The sequence below is a fragment of the Apiospora hydei genome (genome assembly GCF_038363865.1).
Source record: "Apiospora hydei strain CBS 114990 chromosome Unknown utg000005l_segment0_segment0, whole genome shotgun sequence".
Lineage (NCBI taxonomy): Eukaryota > Fungi > Ascomycota > Sordariomycetes > Amphisphaeriales > Apiosporaceae > Apiospora > Apiospora hydei.
Window position 1 is genome coordinate 5,197,778 of NW_027117364.1, and position 20,691 is coordinate 5,218,468.

At 56.9% G+C, this 20,691-nt stretch overlaps 10 protein-coding genes across 10 annotated transcripts; 4 read left to right on the top strand and 6 right to left on the bottom strand.

Moving 5' to 3' along the window:
• Positions 1 to 82: 82 nt before the first annotated feature.
• PG997_007149 (uncharacterized protein) lies at positions 83 to 939 on the top strand (the record flags this gene model as incomplete). Its single annotated transcript, XM_066811464.1, has 2 exons — positions 83 to 737; positions 800 to 939. 2 exons carry the CDS (start codon positions 83 to 85, stop codon positions 937 to 939), a joined length of 795 nt encoding a protein of 264 aa, XP_066670387.1.
• Positions 940 to 1,964: 1,025 nt separating this feature from the next.
• Positions 1,965 to 2,829, bottom strand: PG997_007150 (uncharacterized protein; the record flags this gene model as incomplete). The annotated part of the gene is made up of 2 exons (XM_066811465.1): positions 1,965 to 2,297; positions 2,344 to 2,829. 2 exons carry the CDS (start codon positions 2,827 to 2,829, stop codon positions 1,965 to 1,967), a joined length of 819 nt encoding a protein of 272 aa, XP_066670388.1.
• A 634-nt stretch (positions 2,830 to 3,463) lies between these two features.
• On the bottom strand, positions 3,464 to 4,921 carry PG997_007151 (uncharacterized protein; the record flags this gene model as incomplete). The annotated part of the gene is made up of 5 exons (XM_066811466.1): positions 3,464 to 3,836; positions 3,881 to 4,010; positions 4,063 to 4,191; positions 4,257 to 4,482; positions 4,535 to 4,921. 5 exons carry the CDS (start codon positions 4,919 to 4,921, stop codon positions 3,464 to 3,466), a joined length of 1,245 nt encoding a protein of 414 aa, XP_066670389.1.
• Positions 4,922 to 5,677: 756 nt separating this feature from the next.
• Positions 5,678 to 7,432, bottom strand: PG997_007152 (uncharacterized protein; the record flags this gene model as incomplete). The annotated part of the gene is made up of 5 exons (XM_066811467.1): positions 5,678 to 6,547; positions 6,747 to 6,936; positions 7,018 to 7,176; positions 7,237 to 7,324; positions 7,375 to 7,432. The coding sequence occupies 5 exons, from the start codon at positions 7,430 to 7,432 to the stop codon at positions 5,678 to 5,680; spliced, it is 1,365 nt and encodes a 454-aa protein (XP_066670390.1).
• Positions 7,433 to 7,804: 372 nt separating this feature from the next.
• PG997_007153 (uncharacterized protein) lies at positions 7,805 to 9,580 on the bottom strand (the record flags this gene model as incomplete). The annotated part of the gene is made up of 4 exons (XM_066811468.1): positions 7,805 to 8,090; positions 8,141 to 9,098; positions 9,146 to 9,315; positions 9,372 to 9,580. The coding sequence occupies 4 exons, from the start codon at positions 9,578 to 9,580 to the stop codon at positions 7,805 to 7,807; spliced, it is 1,623 nt and encodes a 540-aa protein (XP_066670391.1).
• A 100-nt stretch (positions 9,581 to 9,680) lies between these two features.
• Positions 9,681 to 9,893, bottom strand: PG997_007154 (uncharacterized protein; the record flags this gene model as incomplete). Its single annotated transcript, XM_066811469.1, has 1 exon — positions 9,681 to 9,893. One exon carries the CDS (start codon positions 9,891 to 9,893, stop codon positions 9,681 to 9,683), a length of 213 nt encoding a protein of 70 aa, XP_066670392.1.
• Positions 9,894 to 10,789: 896 nt separating this feature from the next.
• PG997_007155 (uncharacterized protein) lies at positions 10,790 to 11,851 on the bottom strand (the record flags this gene model as incomplete). Its single annotated transcript, XM_066811470.1, has 1 exon — positions 10,790 to 11,851. One exon carries the CDS (start codon positions 11,849 to 11,851, stop codon positions 10,790 to 10,792), a length of 1,062 nt encoding a protein of 353 aa, XP_066670393.1.
• Positions 11,852 to 12,913: 1,062 nt separating this feature from the next.
• Positions 12,914 to 15,126, top strand: PG997_007156 (uncharacterized protein; the record flags this gene model as incomplete). The annotated part of the gene is made up of 6 exons (XM_066811471.1): positions 12,914 to 13,091; positions 13,145 to 13,440; positions 13,499 to 13,628; positions 13,693 to 14,157; positions 14,210 to 15,027; positions 15,088 to 15,126. The coding sequence occupies 6 exons, from the start codon at positions 12,914 to 12,916 to the stop codon at positions 15,124 to 15,126; spliced, it is 1,926 nt and encodes a 641-aa protein (XP_066670394.1).
• Positions 15,127 to 15,599: 473 nt separating this feature from the next.
• Positions 15,600 to 16,349, top strand: PG997_007157 (uncharacterized protein; the record flags this gene model as incomplete). Its single annotated transcript, XM_066811472.1, has 1 exon — positions 15,600 to 16,349. One exon carries the CDS (start codon positions 15,600 to 15,602, stop codon positions 16,347 to 16,349), a length of 750 nt encoding a protein of 249 aa, XP_066670395.1.
• A 1,657-nt stretch (positions 16,350 to 18,006) lies between these two features.
• Positions 18,007 to 20,031, top strand: PG997_007158 (high-affinity methionine permease; the record flags this gene model as incomplete). Its single annotated transcript, XM_066811473.1, has 7 exons — positions 18,007 to 18,241; positions 18,304 to 18,543; positions 18,596 to 18,691; positions 18,743 to 18,999; positions 19,084 to 19,177; positions 19,234 to 19,408; positions 19,464 to 20,031. 7 exons carry the CDS (start codon positions 18,007 to 18,009, stop codon positions 20,029 to 20,031), a joined length of 1,665 nt encoding a protein of 554 aa, XP_066670396.1.
• Between the last annotated feature and the right edge of the window lie 660 nt (positions 20,032 to 20,691).

Genomic DNA, 20,691 nt, shown 5'->3' on the forward strand with positions numbered 1-20,691 from the left:
ATCGATCGGTGATGGCTGGTGTCGGAAAGAGGCGTCCCTTGCAGTCATCACATATCCCCTGTTTTATTACATATCCTTAACCATGGTTCTGCCTCAACACTCCAAAGCCTCGGCCCCCGTGCTCTCGCACTTCGACCTCACCGGCAAAACCGCCATCGTCACAGGCGGCTGCCGCGGCATCGGCCTAGAAGCCGCCCGCGGCCTCGCCGAAGCCGGCGCCAAGGTCGCCATCACCTACACCAGCACCGACCCCGCCGAAGCCGACCGGATCGCAGCCTTGCTCTCCAAAGACGCCGGGGTCCCCGTCAAAGCCTACAAGTGCGACGTCAAGTCGCCCGACGAGGTCCGCGCCGCCGTAGAGCAAGTCACCCGCGACCTCGGCGGCGGCCGGCTCGACATCTGCGTCGCCAACGCGGGCATCGCGGCCCACATCCCCGCGCTCGAGTACGGCGAGGGCGCGTGGCGCGAGATGCTCGACGTCAACTTCCACGGGGCCTTCTGGACGGCGCAGGCGGCGGCGCGGATCTTTGCGGAGCAGGCGAAGCGGGGCGGCGACGGCCGGGCGTCCATCATCTTCACCTCGTCCGTCTCGGGCATCCTCGTCAACGTGCCGCAACAGCAGGCGGCCTATAACGCCAGCAAGGCCGCCGTCACGCACCTGGCCAAGTCGCTGGCCGTCGAGTGGGTCGACTTTGCGCGGGTCAACTGCATATCGCCTGGCTTCATCGCCACCGACAGTGAGTTCTCGTGATGGTGAATCAAAAGATGTCTGTGGTAGGAGTAGCTAACCCATCAAAAGTGATCTCGGCACATCCCGAAGAGAGGATAAAACAGTGGTTCGACATGATCCCCGGAAAGCGGATGTGTGATGCTGCCGAGCTGAAGGGAGCATACGTTTTTCTGGCTAGCGAAGCCTCGAGCTACATGACAGGTACGTGATGGTTTGCACTTGATCCACGAAGTATAAAAGCATGCTGATGCCAGAACAAGGCGCAAACATGGTCATTGATGGGGGATACACTTTGCCGTAGATCAATTGGGATAAACAGTGAATCACCTGGAACAACCTTCTTCATCGCGTGTTTCTTGTCAATAGTTGGTGCATACGGAATCACATTATGGGGTTTGGTATTCAATTACTCAAAGACGACGTAATCCACGGGGATATTTACCCAGGCTGTCCTCAGTCAAGCAAGCTTGTCTAGTAGCCGGGCATGAAATTGCACCGTTCTCCCATCAGGTGAGGTTTGCAATTGAGGGTTGCTCAGCCCTCCGTGACTTCGACGCTTGCAGCACTCTCTGCCAAGCCTCTAGGGTCTGCATCCGAGTTATAGTCGTCGTCGTCGCTCGGCTCGGGTGTCGTGCCGGTCGACCGGGGCATGTCGGAATCGTCATTGACGCTAGACTGGTGGGTGGGATGGTCACCTACCTGAAATCTGCCTCAGGTACCACCTGTGCCATTTCCATTGCCCGATGCCCTGAGATCCTGGTAAGTTAGGCCTCTAACTTTCCGATGCCTAACAAGTAGGTGGTACGGCATTCATCCTATTTCAGTCGCATGCAGCAATTGACCCGCCATTGCCATTTACTCAACCCAAGTAATTTCTTCCTGGTGTCGACAGTCATTCCGAGCTGTTTATTTCACGAACTACCCAAAATCCCCCGGCGGTCGAATTATCAGAAACTTGTTATACCGGCAGTTTCACCTCCGCATTAGTGAAGGGCTTGGGCGACATCCAATTACACAGACTGCCAGGCCTCAGAAATAGCTGTTCTTACTTCACGTTCCAAAAGTACGTGTGACATCACCGCAGCAACAAGACGCACTACGAATATAGTGTACTGACACCCCTATCCCTACATCTTGGCGATTCGATGTACTTAAGTCGGATGAGAATATAGCGTGAATTTTCTCAAATCATGCTGCAGGTAGAGGCTGATCCCTACTTCCTGCTCCGGCCAATCTAATCCTCCCACCCAGAACTAGAGCTGTCGTCATCGATCACTATCTTGTTATCAGAGCCGCCATTCTCATCTGGAATCACCCCATTGAACCAATCCTTGAAGGCCGCAATGTTGGCGGTCTCGGGCTCGTGGCCGAGAAACTCTGGGTCGGGATCATCGTAATCGTACTCGTCGAATCTCTCCAGCGGAATCGTCTGAGAGAAGTCGGCGGAGAATGAGAGAGCATCCTCGACGGCATCCACGCCCACGCGGGCGATGTGGTCCACGGCAATACGCTCCCAATCTGTCTTGTAGTGCAGGGAGGCAGGTTGATGCGTGTGGCGACCAGATGGCTGTACTCTTGGTCGAGGGTCAGGCTTTCGGCCTCGGGACAGTCACCCAGGCTGTGGCTTCCACTGTTGTGGATCGGGCAGGCATGGATGTACCCATCGTCGGCGGGCGGGCCGGCGCAACTCTCGACTTCATGGCCACGCTTGCCGCAATGGCCGCAGTAGCCACCGAGTTTGGCCTTCTTCGTTGGTGGGCCGTCGGTCTGCTGAGCTCGGGAAAGGTATCGTCGTCGTAGCCTTTCGAAGTCCATGTTCGCCAAAACTTTATCACGCTGACTATAATGCCGGAACTCGACATGCGATGGGGGAACTGGCCATCGGGCTGCCGAGCTGCGTACTGGGACGCCATTGAAGTAACATCCTCCACGGATGTGGCGATACCGAAAGGATAGCTCGGACTGATGGGGTACTCGATTGTCGGGGACGTCAAGAACGACCCATTGCGCTTGCGCTTCTCGGCATCGTCGCGCGACTGGGCGGGTGGGGTGCCGGTGGTATCGGGCGGTCCCTTCTTGACTGGCTTTTTGTCAGCCATTTTGATGATGGAGCAGTGGTTTCTGGATGGTTTGTGCGTTGTTTCCGGTGGCAGCCAGTCAAGGGTGTGGGTGGGCGAACGGTGTGTTGTGTTGAAGAGGGGATCTCGAACTTGGTCGGTCAAAGGATTCCCAAGTCAAAAACATGCACTCACAGATGGGGTGGTGGGGCATAAAGGGTGGCATCTAGATGCCTGAGGGCGTCAATTGCTTATGCGTCTTCCTTAGGTATGTACCGCTAATTGTTTACTTGGTGGAAGGGAGCTTTGCAATAGTTCATCATTGGGGCCTGTCTAAGCTTGGCAGCCATATCACAAGAGATGTCACAAACGCAAAGACGATAGTTGAGCATAAATAAAGATGAACCATCCCAGTGCCGTCGATCCGCCGCGTTGTCCCGCCACCTGACCAAGAGCATTACCCACGTGAGTCCAAAGCCGTCTGGGACCTCCGCCTTTCGAGCACGTTATAGCGAGATGGGCATGAGCCTGTAGGTTCCGTAAGTGCTAGTGTGTTAGCATGGGGAAACGACGATTCATCATGTATGAAGATAGACGTTTAACTACGACGGCCTGTATGAACAATACTATATATTCCGGCTGCAAATCTACATGCAATCATCATGCTATGTGCAAGCTACGCGTCCAAGAGGAAACGCTTTACAAACGCCCGAATGCTGGTGTCGGTCTCCTCGCGGCGGTACTCGGACGGGTAGTGGTCGGCGGTGCGGGTGCGGACGGCCTCCTCGGCGATGTAGAGGATGTCCTCGAGCAGGGGCCGGTCCCTGAAGTTGCGGGCCATCATGCGGCCGATGAGGCGGCGCAGCGCCTCGTCGAGCCTGGGGTAGCGCTGGTCCGCGCCATCCTCCCAAAGAAGGATGGCATCCGTCTCGAAACCGGAGCAGATGGCCGGTTGTTGGAACATGGGCGGGTTCCCGGCCCAGTTGGTGATGAGCCGCAGCAAGATTTGCAGACTGTCAGTAATATACTTGAAAGATTGCCCCAGCGACCTACCTCGGCCATATCTTTCATATTGGAATAAGAGCCTTGATACTCGTTGAAATTGTCCCAATCCCGTGGTCCCTGCTTCTGCTCCGCGGAATCCGCCAGGCCGAGGTCTATAATCTTGAGCTGCGGGACTAGCGAGTGCTCTCGTATGTCGGGCTGCAAGCTTCCGAACATGACTACACTGTGGTTAGGTACTTGTGACCCAAAGCCGGTTTCGGGTGACCTTACTGTTGCCCACGTGCAGATCGTTATGGGCAAGGATGTCAGGCCGGACTCCTGGAGGAACCCTCTCGATCGTTTCCGCTTGTAGTGAACTACCCCTCGGAGGCCACGCGAAGGCTATCAAGCCCCTGATGACTAGTCCGTGTCAGCATCATAGTATCTTCCGGTGGGGGAGACAAGAAGCAAAGTCCTAGACGTACGGCATAGCATGATGCTCCAGAGCACGCGGTTCGGCACCCGCACACGGGCCTGAATGCACCGGTTCCAGAATTGTTCAAACGAGCCCATCTCCAAATATTCCATGACGATGAACGGCCCGTCTAGCCCGGTCATCGGGCGCCCCCAATCTGCGTCGCGCTCGGGGTCGCCGAAGTCGCGGTCGCGATAGCTGACCATTTGCAAGACGTGCGCGGCGCCTCGGAAACGCTAGACTTCAACGTCAGTGCATGTTCGTCCATCTATCGCCTTCCTTCCTCACCCGTAAACGTCGGATCTCCTGGCGGAGGGCCGCTTGGGCCTCGCGTCGACTGGGGCGTTTGATGACGACCTTGCTTGGAGGCTGGCTCCGGGTGTCGTGGAGGAGGGCGGCGATGCCGTAAATGCCCTCGCCGACGATGCGCTGGTACTTGAAAGGCTGGTCGCGGCCCTGGAAGTGCCGCCGCGTGCTGATCTTGATCCCGTCGGGAGAGAGCGGATCGGCGTTCGGATCCCAATTTTCTTGCTCGGGGGCTGCCGCTTGCCCTACCACGCCGCCAGCCCCTCCTGGCTGGTTGGTCCTCTGCTTATTCTTTGATCGAAACCAACCCCGCCTTGTCGCCTTGAGTTTCTCGATTTTGAATAACGCTCGTATCAGACTAGGTGCCATCGTGGGACGAGGGTGACTTCACCGCGGTATCGGTAACTGGACGGCACGGCGTCGCGAAACAGATAGAAGTGCGACGGATAGGCTGGTAAGGTCTCTCGATTCCTGCGCGTCAGAGCTTGATGCAAACTCTCATTGTACTACGGACACAGTGTTGATTCTCATTGTGCTATAAACTCCGAGATAAATAAATCACGTCTGTACCGAAAACGGTTGAAGAGACTTTAGCCAAACAAAGGATTACTCGAATAGATCATGCTTTTGACTACGATGGCCACTGATAGGAATATTTTCTGGGTCGCACCCTGCATTGTGATCTTATAATTCTACGTTTACAAATCACGGAAAAAGATGGCTCCAGACTTCCACTCTGCTGCGGCGGCGGAGGTCGACATCCTCGAGCTTTCCTTCAAGGCATACCCCGGCGAGCATGTCTATTTACCCATTTTGGAGAAGGATAGTAGCGGCCCGATGGCGAGGGCTGAGGGGAAGAGACTGCAGTGGGCAGGTATTTCAGGGAACAACACCGACCTCTCAGGTGTGGCCAGGTGAATGAATGATATGACCTATAGGTATTTTTAAACGCACCTGGGGTATTTCTAAAGTATCAGGAGGGAATGGTTAGTAGGGACTGTGTGGCGGAGCCTCTGACTTTGTGCCGTGAGAATACTGTACTCGTCAGAGTGATTCAAATACTGTCATAGTTCTTAGATCCGTATCTTGTGTTTATACACATGGTAGCCCTCTTCGACTCGTACATCAGCTCAAAGTCACCAGCCAATCCTTCTCCGCCCTATCAACCACCACCCATCCCTCATCCCCAGCATCTGCTGAAGCCGCTTTGTCACCATCCTTCCCCTTCCCCGGCGTCGGATACTTCATCAAATGGTCCAACGCCCACATCACCTCATCACTCAACACGGGCGGCACCCGCCCCTTCCCTCTCAGCGTCCCTAGCCCCGCAATTTCGTACAGCTTCCGAAAGTACTCGAGCATGTCGCCGCCGTGCTCGCCCTGCCTTCCGACGTCATGGAACCCGGTCCCCTCCCGTCGCACCGCTTCCAGGCGTTCCTTCTCCCACCGCCGCTGCTCGTGGGAGGTGGGCAGCGGTGTCGAGGCCCGGACGGCCCAGAGCCGCGCGATGGCGACGGCTTGATACTCGAAACTCCGGAAGGTCAGGGTGCGGGGCATGCCCACCACTGCTAGGTTTGGGTAGTCCGGGAAGAAGGTGTGCCAGTAGTTCCCGACGAGCTTATTGTCATTGTAGTCGTAGAGCTCGCGCCCGTTGGCTGCCGCGTTCCAGAAGGGGAAGGAGGGGCGGTACCCGGTGCAGTAGATGACGGTGTCGACATCATCGTCGTCAAGACACGAGCCGTCCGCGAAGAGAATCTGGCCGTTTTCGGGTCGGTACTCGGTGATGACGGGCTTCCAGGCGATGCCAACGGGCGGGGCGTCGCCGTCCCACCTGTTCTTGTGGCGGCGGGACTGGTAGACGGGGGCGCGGGCGACGGTGGCGACTTCGTTGGTGATGTCGTGGCCCGAGGCCGAGTTGCCGATGACGAGGACCTTTTTGGAGCGGTAAACCGAGGCGGAGCGGAAGTACTTGGAGTGGACCACGCGGCCCGGGTACTTTTCGACGTAGGCCTCGAGACCTTTGACAGGGGGATCTTCAGTAAGTCAGTGGGGCTTCTGCGGCATTGCAAAGGTCCTGGGCAGTAACATAGATGAGTGCAAGACTTACATAAGGCACCGAATAGTGGCCGTTGGCGATGACGACAGCGTCAAACACTTCTTCCCACCATACGTCTACCCCCGGAGTTTGTCATACTTGCGAAGGGTGAGCTTCCACTTCTCCGATGCTTCGACCGAAGACGCCCGGGACAGGTCTTCGACCGTGGTGTTGGCGACAAGCAGGGGATCGAGCCGGTGCTGCGCAAAGTACGTCTCCAGGTACTGCCGAGGCACCCAGTGCGGCGGAAAAGGCCCGTAGGCGAAGCGCGCATCCGAGAAGCACATGGCTATATCCGGCACATTGGTTCTGGGAGGGCGTGAATGTCAGCACTTGAACTTTGCGGTGTTGGTTGTAAGCCCGAACTTACGTCAACGCGTCGTAGATGGGGGTCTTGAAGTACCGCTCCCGGGTATCATGGGTTGTCTCCCGGGGTAGGCTGTCGGGGATCTCTAGTGGCTTATCAACCGCAGGCGGAAGTAGTCCGGGACGTATGGGGAGACTCGGCTGCGGATTAGCATCGTAGTTCCTAGAATCGCGGAGTTAGTCCGCTGGCGGCGCCACTTGGGATATCGTGGTCGGTCTGTACCATGTTCCACCCGGAGTATCTCTGCGTTCAAAGACAACAATCCTTTCGAAGCAGTCTTCGGCTTTGAGAGCGGCCGCCGTTATTATCCCTGGGGATCGTCAGTATTTGTCAAATGCTTCTCTCATCATCTTGGCATACCCGATGCGCCGGCCCCAATCACTGCCACCGATCTGATTTTATTCGGTCCGAAATTCATAGGGACGTCGGTTGTTACAACATTCAGATGATTTCAATACAAAAACATGAGTTTCGCGTTCTCGGAAGAACAGGTGCCCGACTTCCAGGATACTCTGGGCTGGATCAACATCCGCGTCATTCTCGTGCATATGGCGCCATCCCCCTCCACGTCTCCCCCAACAGAGCGTAACCAGCGTCAACCGAGTTTCCTCTTGCTAGATCAAAATACACGGAATATGCCGACATAAGACAGCCTTGAATATCACATGCTGGTTATTAGCAGCTGCAATCATTCTTCCGAGCGGGCCATCTAAACCCCCGACAGCCGTATGAGGAGGATGCACCGCCAAATGCATCCCAATCGCCGAACCGTCCGGTTCCAACTTGGCCTTCACCTTGGCGGCAGCCCCCTGCACCCCGCCCTTCTCGGCCCCCGCCGAAAGAACCAGCGCGCGCGTCTCCGGCGACAAGCCGCACAGGATGGCCAGGAGTCCTCCTTCACGATCGGGACCCCCGCCTTCTTAGTCTGGGACACCGTCACGACCAAAAATAGGAGCGATAGTAGCATCTGCGTCGCCAGCAGACCCACCCAGCGCCATTCGACCCGGACCACCGGTTGCGGCACGAAGACAGTCCCGGCCACGGCGCCGTTGCTTCCGGCGAAGTTTCTTCGGAGTCTGGAAGATTGGGTTAGTAATCCATGTGACCGAAGTCCAAGAAAACTTACAGATTAGTCACACTGCTGGCAATGCTCTCCCCGATGCCCCGGAGGTTCCTCATCTGCACCTCAGGCGCCGGCGACGCCGCGTCCAGCAGATTGCCGAACAGCGCCACGCCGAACGCAGTCGAGGCCCCCGCCCCGGTGCCCGAGGCCGAGCCCAGGACGCCGCGGTACTGATCCAGGAACAAGACGTCCTGCAGCGTCGAGGTCAGGTAGGCCGACGTGACGAGGGCGGTCCAGATGCCCACCTCGAACGTCTCGGCGGGCGCGTGCGTCTTCGGGTCGTTTCCGGGCGGCCAGGCGCCGAAGGTGGCGGTCCGGCCGCCCACGAGCTGGTTGCAGGTGTTGGTGCCGTAGCAGAGCTGGAAGGCCGGGGACCAGGCCCAGTTCAGGCCTAGGGCGCTGGGGTTCACTGCATTTCCCACAGTTGAGGCTACTTCCTTGGTCACGGGCTTGCCGTCCTTGACCTCGGTCGAGAAGGACTTGGTGCACCACGAGATGGCCAGCTCCAGGAATTGGAAGGCCGAGACGTCGACGGCGCCGGTGCTGCTATCGACGCGCAGCATGGACTCCGAGTACGCGATGATCAAGTCGCTAACGATGGCGCCATTCGCCTCGGCGTCGAAGGCGTAGGTCGGGAAGGGAAGGCCCTGGATCATGACCTGGAACTGGGCGGGCACGGTGCCGTTGCCCGCGTAGGACTGCTGGTACTGCCGCAGGGCAAGCGTGGCGTTCATGGCCGCGGTCAGGGTCATTGACGTGTGCTGCCGGAGCGCGGTGAGCAGGGTGGTGTTGCCCTGCGCCGTCAGGTTGACGACCTCGGTGCAGACGGAGAGGGAGTGGTAGATGGGCCACTTGCACTCGGCCGAGGGGCAGTCCGGGGCAATGTGGGCGATGGTCTCGTTGGGCGCCGTGAAGGCGCCGTTGAAAATGGCCTGCTTGAGGTGGATCTGGTCGCCGGTGCCTGTTTGCGGTTAGATAATGTCAACCACAATGCAGAAAAACTCGTACCAATCTTGATACCATCTCCGTCGTAGAGATCAAAGTTTGAGCAGCGTTGCACTTGAGCCGTCTGATTTTGGGAGATGGCCAATGTCGACTGAAACTGTAGCGCCTGCTGTGTCAGGGTAGAAGTCAAGATGCCGCTCAAGGTGACGAGTGCGGCGAGACTGCCAAGGAATCTGTGGCCATTAGTTAGTATCATGATGATATCTTATGAAAGTAAAATGTCACGCACCCCTTGAACTTGAACAAGATCTTCACGCCGCCCCAAGGCCCGCGGCTCGCCTCGTCGTAGAGCTGGAAGTCGGACAGCGGGCGCGGCTTCGACGAGAACCAGACCCATTTCAGCTGGCTCATCCCTTGCACCAGGGGCACCATGAACGCCAGCCTGGACAGCGACGTCAAGAGGGCCACCAGCGAGTTGATGGTGATGCCGAGGGCCATCGCGGCGCCGGCTTCGTATCATATAGCCCGAGGACGGCGAGCACGCCTGAAGTCGTCAGTGGTTGTTCACACCTGCATGGTAATACTAGAAAGTGCATCGTCACCTACCAGTAAGTCCCAGGAACCCAATCACCAGCCAAGCGAACTCGGTATACCACCACAGCCCACCACGGCGAGCGCTGTCGGCTCCGGGCGTCTTTTCTTCGGGCGGAGGGGGCGAGGAAGGCTCGAACGGCGTTGCTGAATCGAGTTCCGGGCTGACGGGATACGCCCCGACACCCGGTGGTTGTTTGAGGGCGCTGTAAGTTGCCATCACGAGCGAGGAGGAGATGCTGGAGAAGTAGTGTGCAGGACCGGAATGTTGGGAATTTCCTGGCTATCATCCGCTTTAACCTCGCTGAATCGCTGTCATTCCGGTCTGCTCTACTAGAGGTCCTTATATTTGTGGCGTCGGCAGTGGTTCAGCTGCCAAGGCGCCTGGCATGCTTGGTGATGGTGTCTAGACCGGCTAGACCAGCTGCCAAGTCGACCAGCTCGTCGGCGCAAGACCATCAACAGCTGGGCGTGAGCTAACGGCCTCTAGTCGTGGGTCTAATGACTAAACAAGGCTTAGAGAATTGACCTGAATGTTTTTCGTGATGCCATTTGAAGGGGCCTCCCGTGGTTTGTTCCTGGGGAAGAATTGTCTCATTCTTAGCATGGCCCTACCAATTGTCCCGTTCTCGACGTGCAGCATCATGCCATGGAAATCACCCAAATATTAGTTTGGAAGCCTACTAGATCAAGTCCGGTTCTGATAATTTTCCTATTGCAAGGGAATTGAAAATAAGAATATACTGTTGCTCTTTCAGTGACTAGAGCCTAACATGATACAGCGATTCGTTACACGTATTCGGTGTACATGCGACTTTCACCGGACTGAGGGGCATGTGTCTTTGCTCGGCGAGAATCCCGCCCGCGCAGCGTTCTCTCTCACGAGGCCCATCAAGCGGTCGTACGCCCGCTGGTCGTCGCCGCGCCGAAACGCCTCCGCGATCATGCCCAAGTCGCGGACAAAGAATCCCTCTGTGTCGAGCAATGTGCCGTACCCAAAAGAATCCCGAACCGGGTCCACTTCGATCTGCCGGCAAGTCTCGTGTATTCCCGGGTCGCATTCTTCCTCAAGATAGGCCCTGATCTGATCTACAAAGCCGAGCTTCTCCCTTCCACTCAAGGGGCTTTCGTACCGCCGGCCACGAGCTCCGTGAGCGCAACTGCCGGCTTAATACTGTGCACCTCGTCAAAGAACGTGACCCAACTCTGTGAGTGTTCCCCAGGGCCGTCCATGTCTCCCAGGCTGGCGCAGTCGGCAACGTTGAGCGAGGTCAGGACCCCGGCGTGCCCCCGTATAAACTCGACCAGCTCGCGCCCGACGAGGCAGTTGGTCAGCGTCAGCGACTGCAGGGCCGGGAGGCTGTCGGGCGCGAGCGCGTACAGCGGGATGTTGTGGGTGCCCGTGCCGCCGAGAAACCCCGTGTCCGCGGCGTGGATCTCCAACTGTTTTAGGTTACGCATGTGGCGGAGGATGTCGGTGCCCAGACCTAGGCTCCCCTCGCGCGTGTTCCAGAGCCACTCGACGTAGCCGGTGAAGACGTGGCCGCTCGAGCCGACGCAGTCGCCGCCCCAGATGCGCAGCGTGGCGGACTCGAGGCGGGCGAGGAAGCGCCGAAAGAACGAGCTCCGAAAGGCCGAGGCCGACTTGGGGATCAGCTCGTTGACGGTAAGGTCCCGCACGTGCTCGTTCTCCGACAGCGCCGCCCACGACTCGCTCACGAGGGCCCGCCACTTCCACTTCCGCTCTTTGGCCGCGACCTGGTCGGCGTTCTCGGAGTAGGTGAACGCGTCAAGGCCGGCGCCCATCTCGTCCCATTCTTCGAAGTTGTTCAGGTCGAAGGCGAAGCGCATCTGGGCGGCGCGGGCGTTGGGCGTGTGGCGGCCACTCAAAAGTTCCGCAGCGGCCGGGTTCAGGGCCGGGACCGCGGGCTCGTCGTTCCACCAGGCCACGGGCGTGAACTCGAGCCGGGTCGTGTGTTGCCCGTACGCCTTGACGGCCGCTAGCGCGGACTGGGCCACTGCCTCTTCGTTGGTGAAGCGGATCGTCTTGAAGATGGCGGTGGCGAGATGGGTGTGGTACTCATGGCAGGTGGCGCTCAACCGGACCTTGTCGCGGTGAGTGAGGTAGCTGAACACCTGGAAGGACAGCTCCCGGGGAAGCTGGGCGAGGGACGGCATTTCGAATGAAATGGGTCGTGGAACCACAAGCTACATGGAAACAACAAAGAGCATCTACGCGTATGCATTTGTGTGGCAATGATGAGGGCGATGGCCATGGTGGTTTTCAATTGACCTAATCAACCCCCGCACAGTTGCCTGTCGGGGCTGTGTTGCCTCAAAGGCCCATAGTGCTAAATTAGCACTCGCCGAACATGGCAATTAGAATAGACAGCCAAAAGCTGCTACAAAGTGACACGCCAGATTTATACTGTAAAGATTCTATCTCCTTGATGGCGACGACGCTTCCTTTGGTATAATAGTTGCTTTTCGCAAATGATCGATATTGTGTATAAGTCAATTTGTCTAACTAGGTACCCCATCCAGTAAGATAATCATCATGCTCAGTGGCATAAACATGATGGCCAGAGGGATCACATTATAGGTAGTGGAATAAACGTTATAACACGGCATTCGATATTATTTCCTAATATGTACAGGACGGCATGGCATAATGAGGGCATCGTTGTGGCCATTCAAGGGATATCATCATGCTTGCAGTAAGCCCCGATCGGAGTGTCCCATGCGATTCGGACGACACCCTGCAGGTAAATGTTGGGGGGTTACAACAGGCGGAATGGTTCGCTGCAGCCCCTGTACTTACAACGCTCCCCGGGGTTCAAATGGCGGGGTAAAGCGCTGGGCAGCAGCCGGTCAGCAGCCCCCTTGTCACAACTTTTGCCAATTAGGGCAACATTACTCCATGTGTAACTGCGCCTACATAATGCAACCATTCGCATATCTAAACCATCGGAAACTCTTTCCCACACGTGTAACCATCACGTTCTCGCCGGCCTCCAATGCGGGGAATGCTGACGCCAAGAGGTATCGCATGATGGGGATGCATCGACCGGAAGGTGGAGAGATGACCGCCAAGGCAGTCTCCGCGAGATAAATAGAAGTATAGTATCTCGTTCTGGTCATGTATAAAGATGGAGCACGTCTCTCCTGGTCGGCAGAAAGTCGTGAGTAAAGCCTCACTCAACTACAGGCCTAGTGATCTCTGTCAAAGGCCGCGACACTATGCTTACTCTGGGCATGTTCATTGCTGTCGCTGCCCTCGTCGCACAAGCCTCAGCAGCTTCCCACCACGTCAAAGCTCGACAGTCCGAGTTGAGAGATGAGTACGACTTCATCATAGCCGGAGGCGGAACCGCAGGTCTCACCGTCGCCGATCGACTGACCGAAGCATTTCCGGACTGTGAGAACCCTTACCATAATCGTGACACTAGCAGAAACTCAAACATGCCTCAGTGAATGTCCTCGTAGTCGAGTACGGCGCCATCGAGGCCACGCCTGGCTTCTTCGACCCGCCCGGCTCTCCGCCCCTCGCCACCGTGATGAACTACTCGGTGCCCGTCCCGACCCTGAACGGCCGCCTAGCCGATCTCCGCATCGGTATGACGGTGGGCGGCGGCACGGCGGTCAACGGCCAGTTCTTCGACCGTGCGTCCCGCCACGACTACGACGACTGGGAGCGACTGGCGGGCGAGGATGCCGACGGTGGCACTCGCTGGGATTGGGATGCGCTGTTGCCTTACTTTAAGAAGGTTCGTCGCCGAACAGCTATTTGAATGTCGTGGGCTGCTGACTCTGCTACGGCCCTAGAGTGTGACTTTCATCGAGCCCGACGAGGAGACGGTGGGGGCGCTCAACCTCATCTGGGACTACGAGGCCGCGTACGGAGGATCGACACCAATATTCTCCAGCTTCGTGCCTTTTCAGTGGCCATCTGCGAGTAGGTTATGTTACCCACTCCCTCATGTGCAGCATTCGGATTCTTACTTGACCGACCCCAACAGCGCTGTCGCGCCAAGCATGCCTCGAAGCGGGCATATCCCCACGACAAGAATGCGCAGCCGGCGACAAGGACGGACTGTGCTGGATCCCGGCCTCGCAGCATCCTTGGGCCTCCGTGCGATCACATTCGGGCCGGGGCCACTACCAGGACGTCGTCAAAGACAGACCCAACTACGACCTGCTGGTCCGACACAAGGTGACGCGAGTTATTTACCCCGACGGCGATCCTCAGAAAGGGCCACCGACGGTTGAGATGCGGTCCCTACAAGATGGTACAGTCTTCACAAGCAGGGCCACCCGCGAAGTCATCCTCTCCGCGGGGGCAATCCATACACCGCAGATACTCCAGAGGAGCGGGATAGGGCCATCGGATCTTGTCAAGCGCGCGGGGATTGAGGTGGTCGCCGACTTGCCTGGAGTCGGGTACAACTTCCAAGACCACCCATCCATTCGATTAGGCGTCAACAGTAAGTCGCCTTCCCCACCCCATCACCATGTCCAGCCTGATTGAGTCCAAAGTCACCCGTAATCCAATCCCGAACCAGGACATGCTCCAAACAGATGCGACCTACCTACAGACGACCCTCGATCAATACGCCGAGCGCCCGGCGCGCGGACCGTGGACCATGAACTGGGACAGCCAAGCCGTATTCCTCCCGATGGCCGACGTGACCAGCTCCTTCGGGTCCATCGTAGCGTCACTTCGAGATCAAATCGCTAACAGCTCAGCCATCCCCACTCTGCCGCCCGGCGCTGACGCTTCCGTCGCGCGAGGCTACCAAGCCCAGCTCGAAGCGCTCGCAGGCATCCTCGAGAACCCCGCGCAGCCCATCATCGAGGTCCCCTTCGGCGGTGCCGAGTTCAACACGCCCAGCACCGGCGTGCCCACCATCGGGATCCTTCTCAAGCCGCTCAGTCGCGGCGCCGTCCTGCTCGACCCCGCAGACATCGACGCCGAGCCGACGATTCACTACGGGACACTGGCGAATGATCTCGACATCGACATCATGGCGTCGTTCCTGCCCTTCTTCCGCCGTCTCTGGGACGCGCCGACGCTCCGCGATACGTTGGGCGTCGTGGAGACGGACCCCGGGATTGATCGGTTAGGCAGTGATGCATCGGCCGCCGAGGTCGCGGCGTGGTTGCGGGATAACGTCTGGGCGAGCCTGGTGCACCCGTGCTGCACCGCGGCCATGATGCCCAAGGCGCAAGGCGGCGTCGTCGGGCGGGATCTGCGCGTCCACGGGGTCAAAGGCTTGCGCGTCGTGGATGCGAGCGTCTGGTCCCTCATTCCCGGGGCTCATCTGTCGGCGACGGTGTATGCGACGGCCGAGAAGGTAATTACCCCCAATGTAATCACTACTTCTTTGATATGAGCTAACGTCGGTTGTTGGAAGGCCGCCGACTTGATTGTGGAACATTGGAAGCACTTGTAGCCCTTTAGAGGTAGTAACACAGGTCGATGTGGGCTGCCTACTGGAAGAAAGATGTAGGTGCAGGTTGCAATGGCGCTGGGCACATCAAACCTCCAGGGAAGCATTCATTCGATGTCCATAATTCAAGGGGTTGTTATTCATAATCTGATACATATGCTCTGAGCTTCTGTGTCGATGTTGCGTGATGCTGCCTTCAAGTAGAGTGCACTGGCAAACGTACAGCTTTACGTCCGGGGGCGAGATAGTGAGTGGGTGGAGGCCCGCCCCTTTACCCCGCTGCCGACGCTGGACATAGCGGGGGATGCGACGTTGGCAGGGAGCCTCCCTCCAACCAGTAGCGCATCGCGCCGAAACGCGCCAGTCACCAACCTAATAAGTAACTTTGAAAGATCGCGTTAGCAAACCACCCTTCTCTTTACTCAATCATCAATCAGTGCAGACCAACAGCCAAACTGACTTCGAAATACATCAGCATGTCGGACCGAAGATCCCGCAGGGGCTCTGTCGATTCCGATGAGGAGAAGCGTGCGGAAAAGCGCGCAGAGGCAGAGGCGTATGTGATCAACCGCAGACGCGAGGAAGAGAGAGTCGCCATCGTACTGGCCGCGCGCGACGCACGACTCGCCGCGCTCGAAAAGGGCGAGAATTTGGCAGCACCCGAGTATCTCCCCGGCCCTGTCAACATGTGCAAATTCCACTTGTGGTCTTTGCCGGCCTTTGATCACTTTGTGGGGGATATTCGCGACAACAACTGGTCCAGCATCAGCTTCTGCCAGTCCTACGAAGCCGGCGCAGGCCCGTTCGCTGAAGTGGACCCCACGAAACCCGTATCGGGATCGATCTACCTGGATCACGACAACGCCTTCGACCTCGAGCTCTTCAAGGCGCCCGAGCGCTTCATGGAACCATTCCCACTTACGACACTGGATTATGGGAGGTCGCCCGTCACTTTCCAGTGCACGCTCATTGACGAGGACCACCACGTTCTCCACGTGCCGATCGAGCTCTTTCTCTACCAGGGCGGCCCAATCCCAGCTCCGGACGGCGCACCCAAAGTCCTCGAACTGTTCGGTATCAGGAACAGGAAGAGCGATGAGGGCATGATGGCTGGCCGTTTGAGAGCCATGGCTTCGGAAGCTACGAAGAAGAAGAAGAAGAAGGCCAAGCGAAACCGTCGCAAGCGTGCGGCGAAACCCGCCCCTGCTACGTCTACTCCTCCCTAAGCCATCTGGGATTCTCAGTATCCTAGTGAACGAAATATGTTGGCATCAACGCGTGCTATGACGAATCAAGCGCTCAGCCCTCGCGGCACGACGCACAGACAACCGCTGCCAAAACGGCAGCACGACTTACCGTGCGGCAGACCATCTACTGGTCAGCCCCAACGGAAAACACAGCATTCTTCTTCCAGCCCTTACGTTGGTAGCTAGATGCACAGTTCACAGCAGGATTGAACACCAAGCGAACCTCGCTATTCCCACGGGCGCGGCGTTGCGGCTTACTCCAGACGGCATGCATCGCAACCCGCCAGGTGCCAAGGCCACTCTAGTTCAACGGATCGCCTAGTTGCAGTGGATGTATGGTTTCGAGTCAACGCGCGCTGTGTCAACAACCTCACCCAGTCGCCACTCACTGTGCTTGGCGAGAAAGTCGGGACGCAAGGTCCGCTACTGTGCGATATATCCTACTCGGCGGTCATTGGCACCGCGCTCGCGAGCCGGATCCTCAACCTTTCACGGCAGCGGCTTGCGTGGGACCAAATGCGGCGTATGGCCGGCCTCACGCCCGTCGAGTGCATAGTGCATGTTGGCCGTCTTTACGAGAATGACTAAGGGGCCGGCGGACAACGGTTACCAATCTATCGCGCCATGGAATATCCTACCAAATATTGATGACCTGGTGGCGGCGAAGCGGAAAGCCACACAGCGAGTATAGATGTATAGTCACACTAGGTAGTCAAAAGACCTGCAACTGGTCGAGTTCTGAGTGCAAGCTCCAAGATGACACAGCCAATTTGGCCTGATCTTCTTGGTGACTTGCCATCAAAACATGATGCAAACTCAGGCACAGCCGTCATCGCAAGTGCCCGGGGCCACGTCGCGTATTTTAGTACGTAAGACCGCATGCAAGGCACCGTAGAGGGATAACAGCATACGTTCTATCTGCATTCATCTGCAGGGAAGATTGCACCATTACGGGGGTGTCACAGCTCATGCATGCATCTCGTTGCGTACAGCGGCCTGCTTAGTACTCTGCTGTTGCAGTTCTTATCGTGACGAAGAAAACCTGCGTAAAGCATGTTTTGCCCAGCGTTGTGGTTGAGCCATCCGCCTCCAAGATTGCGTGATACGTTTCGCGGGGGTCACAGAACACGAAAAGGGGTTCCACACACTGAAAACGCCTGCAGCAGCTGTGATACCTCGCCTTCTGTAGATGTACCTACCGCCATACGTGGTCTTTAATAAGACACCAGACTCCCTGAAGAATTCGGTTTCTTTTCTTGTTTGTTATTTGGCCTCCTGTTCATTGCTGGAAACCGATTGAGCAGAAGAGCCCTGACTTCGAATATCAAGCCGACATCACCAACACCGTCACTGAGTTCAACTAAAGCACGATACCTTTCTCCTAGCGGCAGAGTTCAATCGGACGAGGGTGGTCTTTCGATGTGCTATTGGACGCGAATTCGTAACTTTGTTGGCGTGCGTATAACGTGAGTCTGGACTTACTCGCGCTCAGCCTCCCGCTGAACCTTGACTTTATTTTGACAGCATTGTTGGAAACGCTGAAGAGTTCAAGAGAGGGGATATCCCGTCGAGACATACCGCTTCTTACGCTGAGATCTGAAAGCCGAATGGAATCATCCTTAATCCCAAACACACCATGGCACTCCTAAAAAGCCAACACAGCGTCGCTGAAAAGAAAACCTCGCCCTCGCCTACCACTGGGAGCCTGGAGTACGTTGCCGAAGCCGGGGGTAACGACGCACCGTCCACGTACCAGATCGCCACCGGCGCACCTGTCGAAGACCACTCCCCGCTTGGTTACAATGTCGGCCCCGTCACTATCATCTTTCTCAACATCAGCATGATGATTGGGACCGGGGTGTATTCGACTCGTGAGTTCATAAACCCCTGCCAAGGTCCCTGCTGTCACACGTCGACTCACTCTTATTCATAGCATCTTCCATCTTGAGCGGCACTGGCTCCGTCGGTTTAAGTATGATCTGGTGGCTGCTGGGCGGTATCATCTCGCTCTCCAGCGCCGCCGTTTACCTCGAGTTCACCTCGTACTTCCCGAGCCGGTCCGGGGCCGAGGTGGTCTACCTGGAGCAGGCCTTTCCGTATCCTCGGTTCTTCTTCCCCACCACGTACGCGATGCAGAAGGTCATCATGTCGTTCAGGAGTAGTAATTGCATTGGTGAGTGTATCTCCGATTTGGTCCTGTCACGTGGTTTCTAATCGATACACAGTACTTGCGAACTATCTGTTCGCTACGGCGGGCCGCACCGGAACCGAGTGGCAGATCAAAGGCGTCGCCCTGGCCGGGTACACCGTTGTACTTCTAGGTATCACCGTCCATTACCTGTGCAACCTGGTGGAGCACTAACACTCGGCAGCCGTGGCTTTCCACACTAAGTACTCATACTACCTGTCTAACGCCATCGGCGTGGTCAAGCTTGCCACGTTGATCTTCATCGCCATCACCGGCCTCGTGGTGCTGGGTGGGCACAGCAGAGTCTCGGACCCTAATGCCAACTTTGCGAACTCTTTTGAGGGAACGGCTACGCCCTATGGGATCACCATCGCGCTGTACCGGATCATCTACTCATACGGGGGATGGAATAACGCTTTTAACGTCACAAACGAGATCAAGGTATGGATTATTCCAATATAATCAGGATTATTATACTCGAATAATGATTATCACACTCGAATAAACTAGAGCTAAAATTCCCAGAATCCAGTGGCGCAGATCAAGAGGAACGGCACCATCTCGATTGTTACCGTGACGGTGCTCTATATCTTGGCCAATGTTGCATACATTGCCGCTGGTAAGTGACCGTCGGGATCATCAACCGCATCCAAACTGACAGTCTCTGCTGTATAGTCGGAAAGGAAAATCTCAAGAACTCGGGCGCCATCGCGACCACCCTCTTCTTCAACGCTGTCTTTGGGGAGGCGAGGGCTGTTCAGGGGTTGAACTTATTGATTGCCCTGAGCACATTTGGTAACTTGCTGGCCGTGATGCTTGGTTCCGCCCGCATGCTCAGGGAATGTGGAAGGTAGGCTATTTACCTGATAAAAAAGAGTTTCTTGCATACTGAACAGCACTTCTAGGCAAGGCGTCCTCCCGTGGACCAGGTTCTGGGTCTCCACCAAACCCTTCAACACGCCCCTGGGGCCGTACCTGCTAGACTGGGGCTTAACCGCCATCGTAATCCTCGCCCTCCCCGCCGGCGACGCCTTCAACTTCGTGGCCGATCTCGCCGTCTACCCGTCCGCCGCCTTCAGCTTCATGGCCGCCGTCGGCCTGTACCTCGTGCGCTGGCGCCGCCGCCGAGCCGGCCTGCCGCGATCCGCGGGGTTCCGAACCTGGCACGCCGTCATCGTCTTCAACGTCCTGATTCAGCTGTACCTGCTCGTCATGCCCTGGTACCCGCCCAGCGAGGGCGCCAGCGCCGACGTCTCGTTCTGGTACGGCACCTACATCGTCACGGGGCTCGCTATTCTGGCGGCGTGCGGCGCATACTACGGGGTCTGGGTCCACGCTATCCCCCGCTGGCGCGGGTACCAGCTGCGGCAGCAGCTGGTTGATTTTGGGAATGGGGCGCAGGGTTATAAAGTGGTCAAGGTGCCGCTTGCAGGCGTCGCGGAGTGGGATGCCACGAAAGGGCCGGGGAAGTGACCGGATGCCGAACATGCTGATCTACATACATGACGGCGACAGTTCAAGTACACCTTGCTATTGTGCTTATTTCAGCGATGGGTATGATCTGGCATCCTAAGGCTTGGGATAGCAAACAGTATTATGTATCAAGGGATATCTAGGTTTAGTTTGGGAGTTGCTTTGGTTATCCCTATCGCCTGTACCACGTTCTGCTCCCCGCTTTGTCTACAAGTTCCCGTATTCCCTCATCGGAGCCATCAATTTTGGACTCTGCGTCGACGTCTAAGCAATTCCCCTATCACAGCACCGGATGCATCCTTATCATTCTATCAGACCTTACGTGCCGCGTGTCTGACGCCCTTTACTTCTTTCGGGCAACTTTGACGATATCGCAAAATCTCTGGGCGGGTCGGTATTTTTGCAAAATACCTTGACCCCCGGAGGTTCCCGCCATCCCAAGGGTAGGCCTTGTACAAGGATTTCTAGCAAGGATGTCAACTTATATTGTCAAGGGCGGTATCGCTTTTCGCGGCTACCCCGTGGCTTGTGCATTCTAATAGTCGATCCCGGCCGAATCAACCTGACTCGTCGTCTCATCTGATATGAAAATAAGCTAGACCACATGGGTCTAATTTATCGTGTTTCGTAAATCATCCATGTTTAGAAGCTGCATCGGCT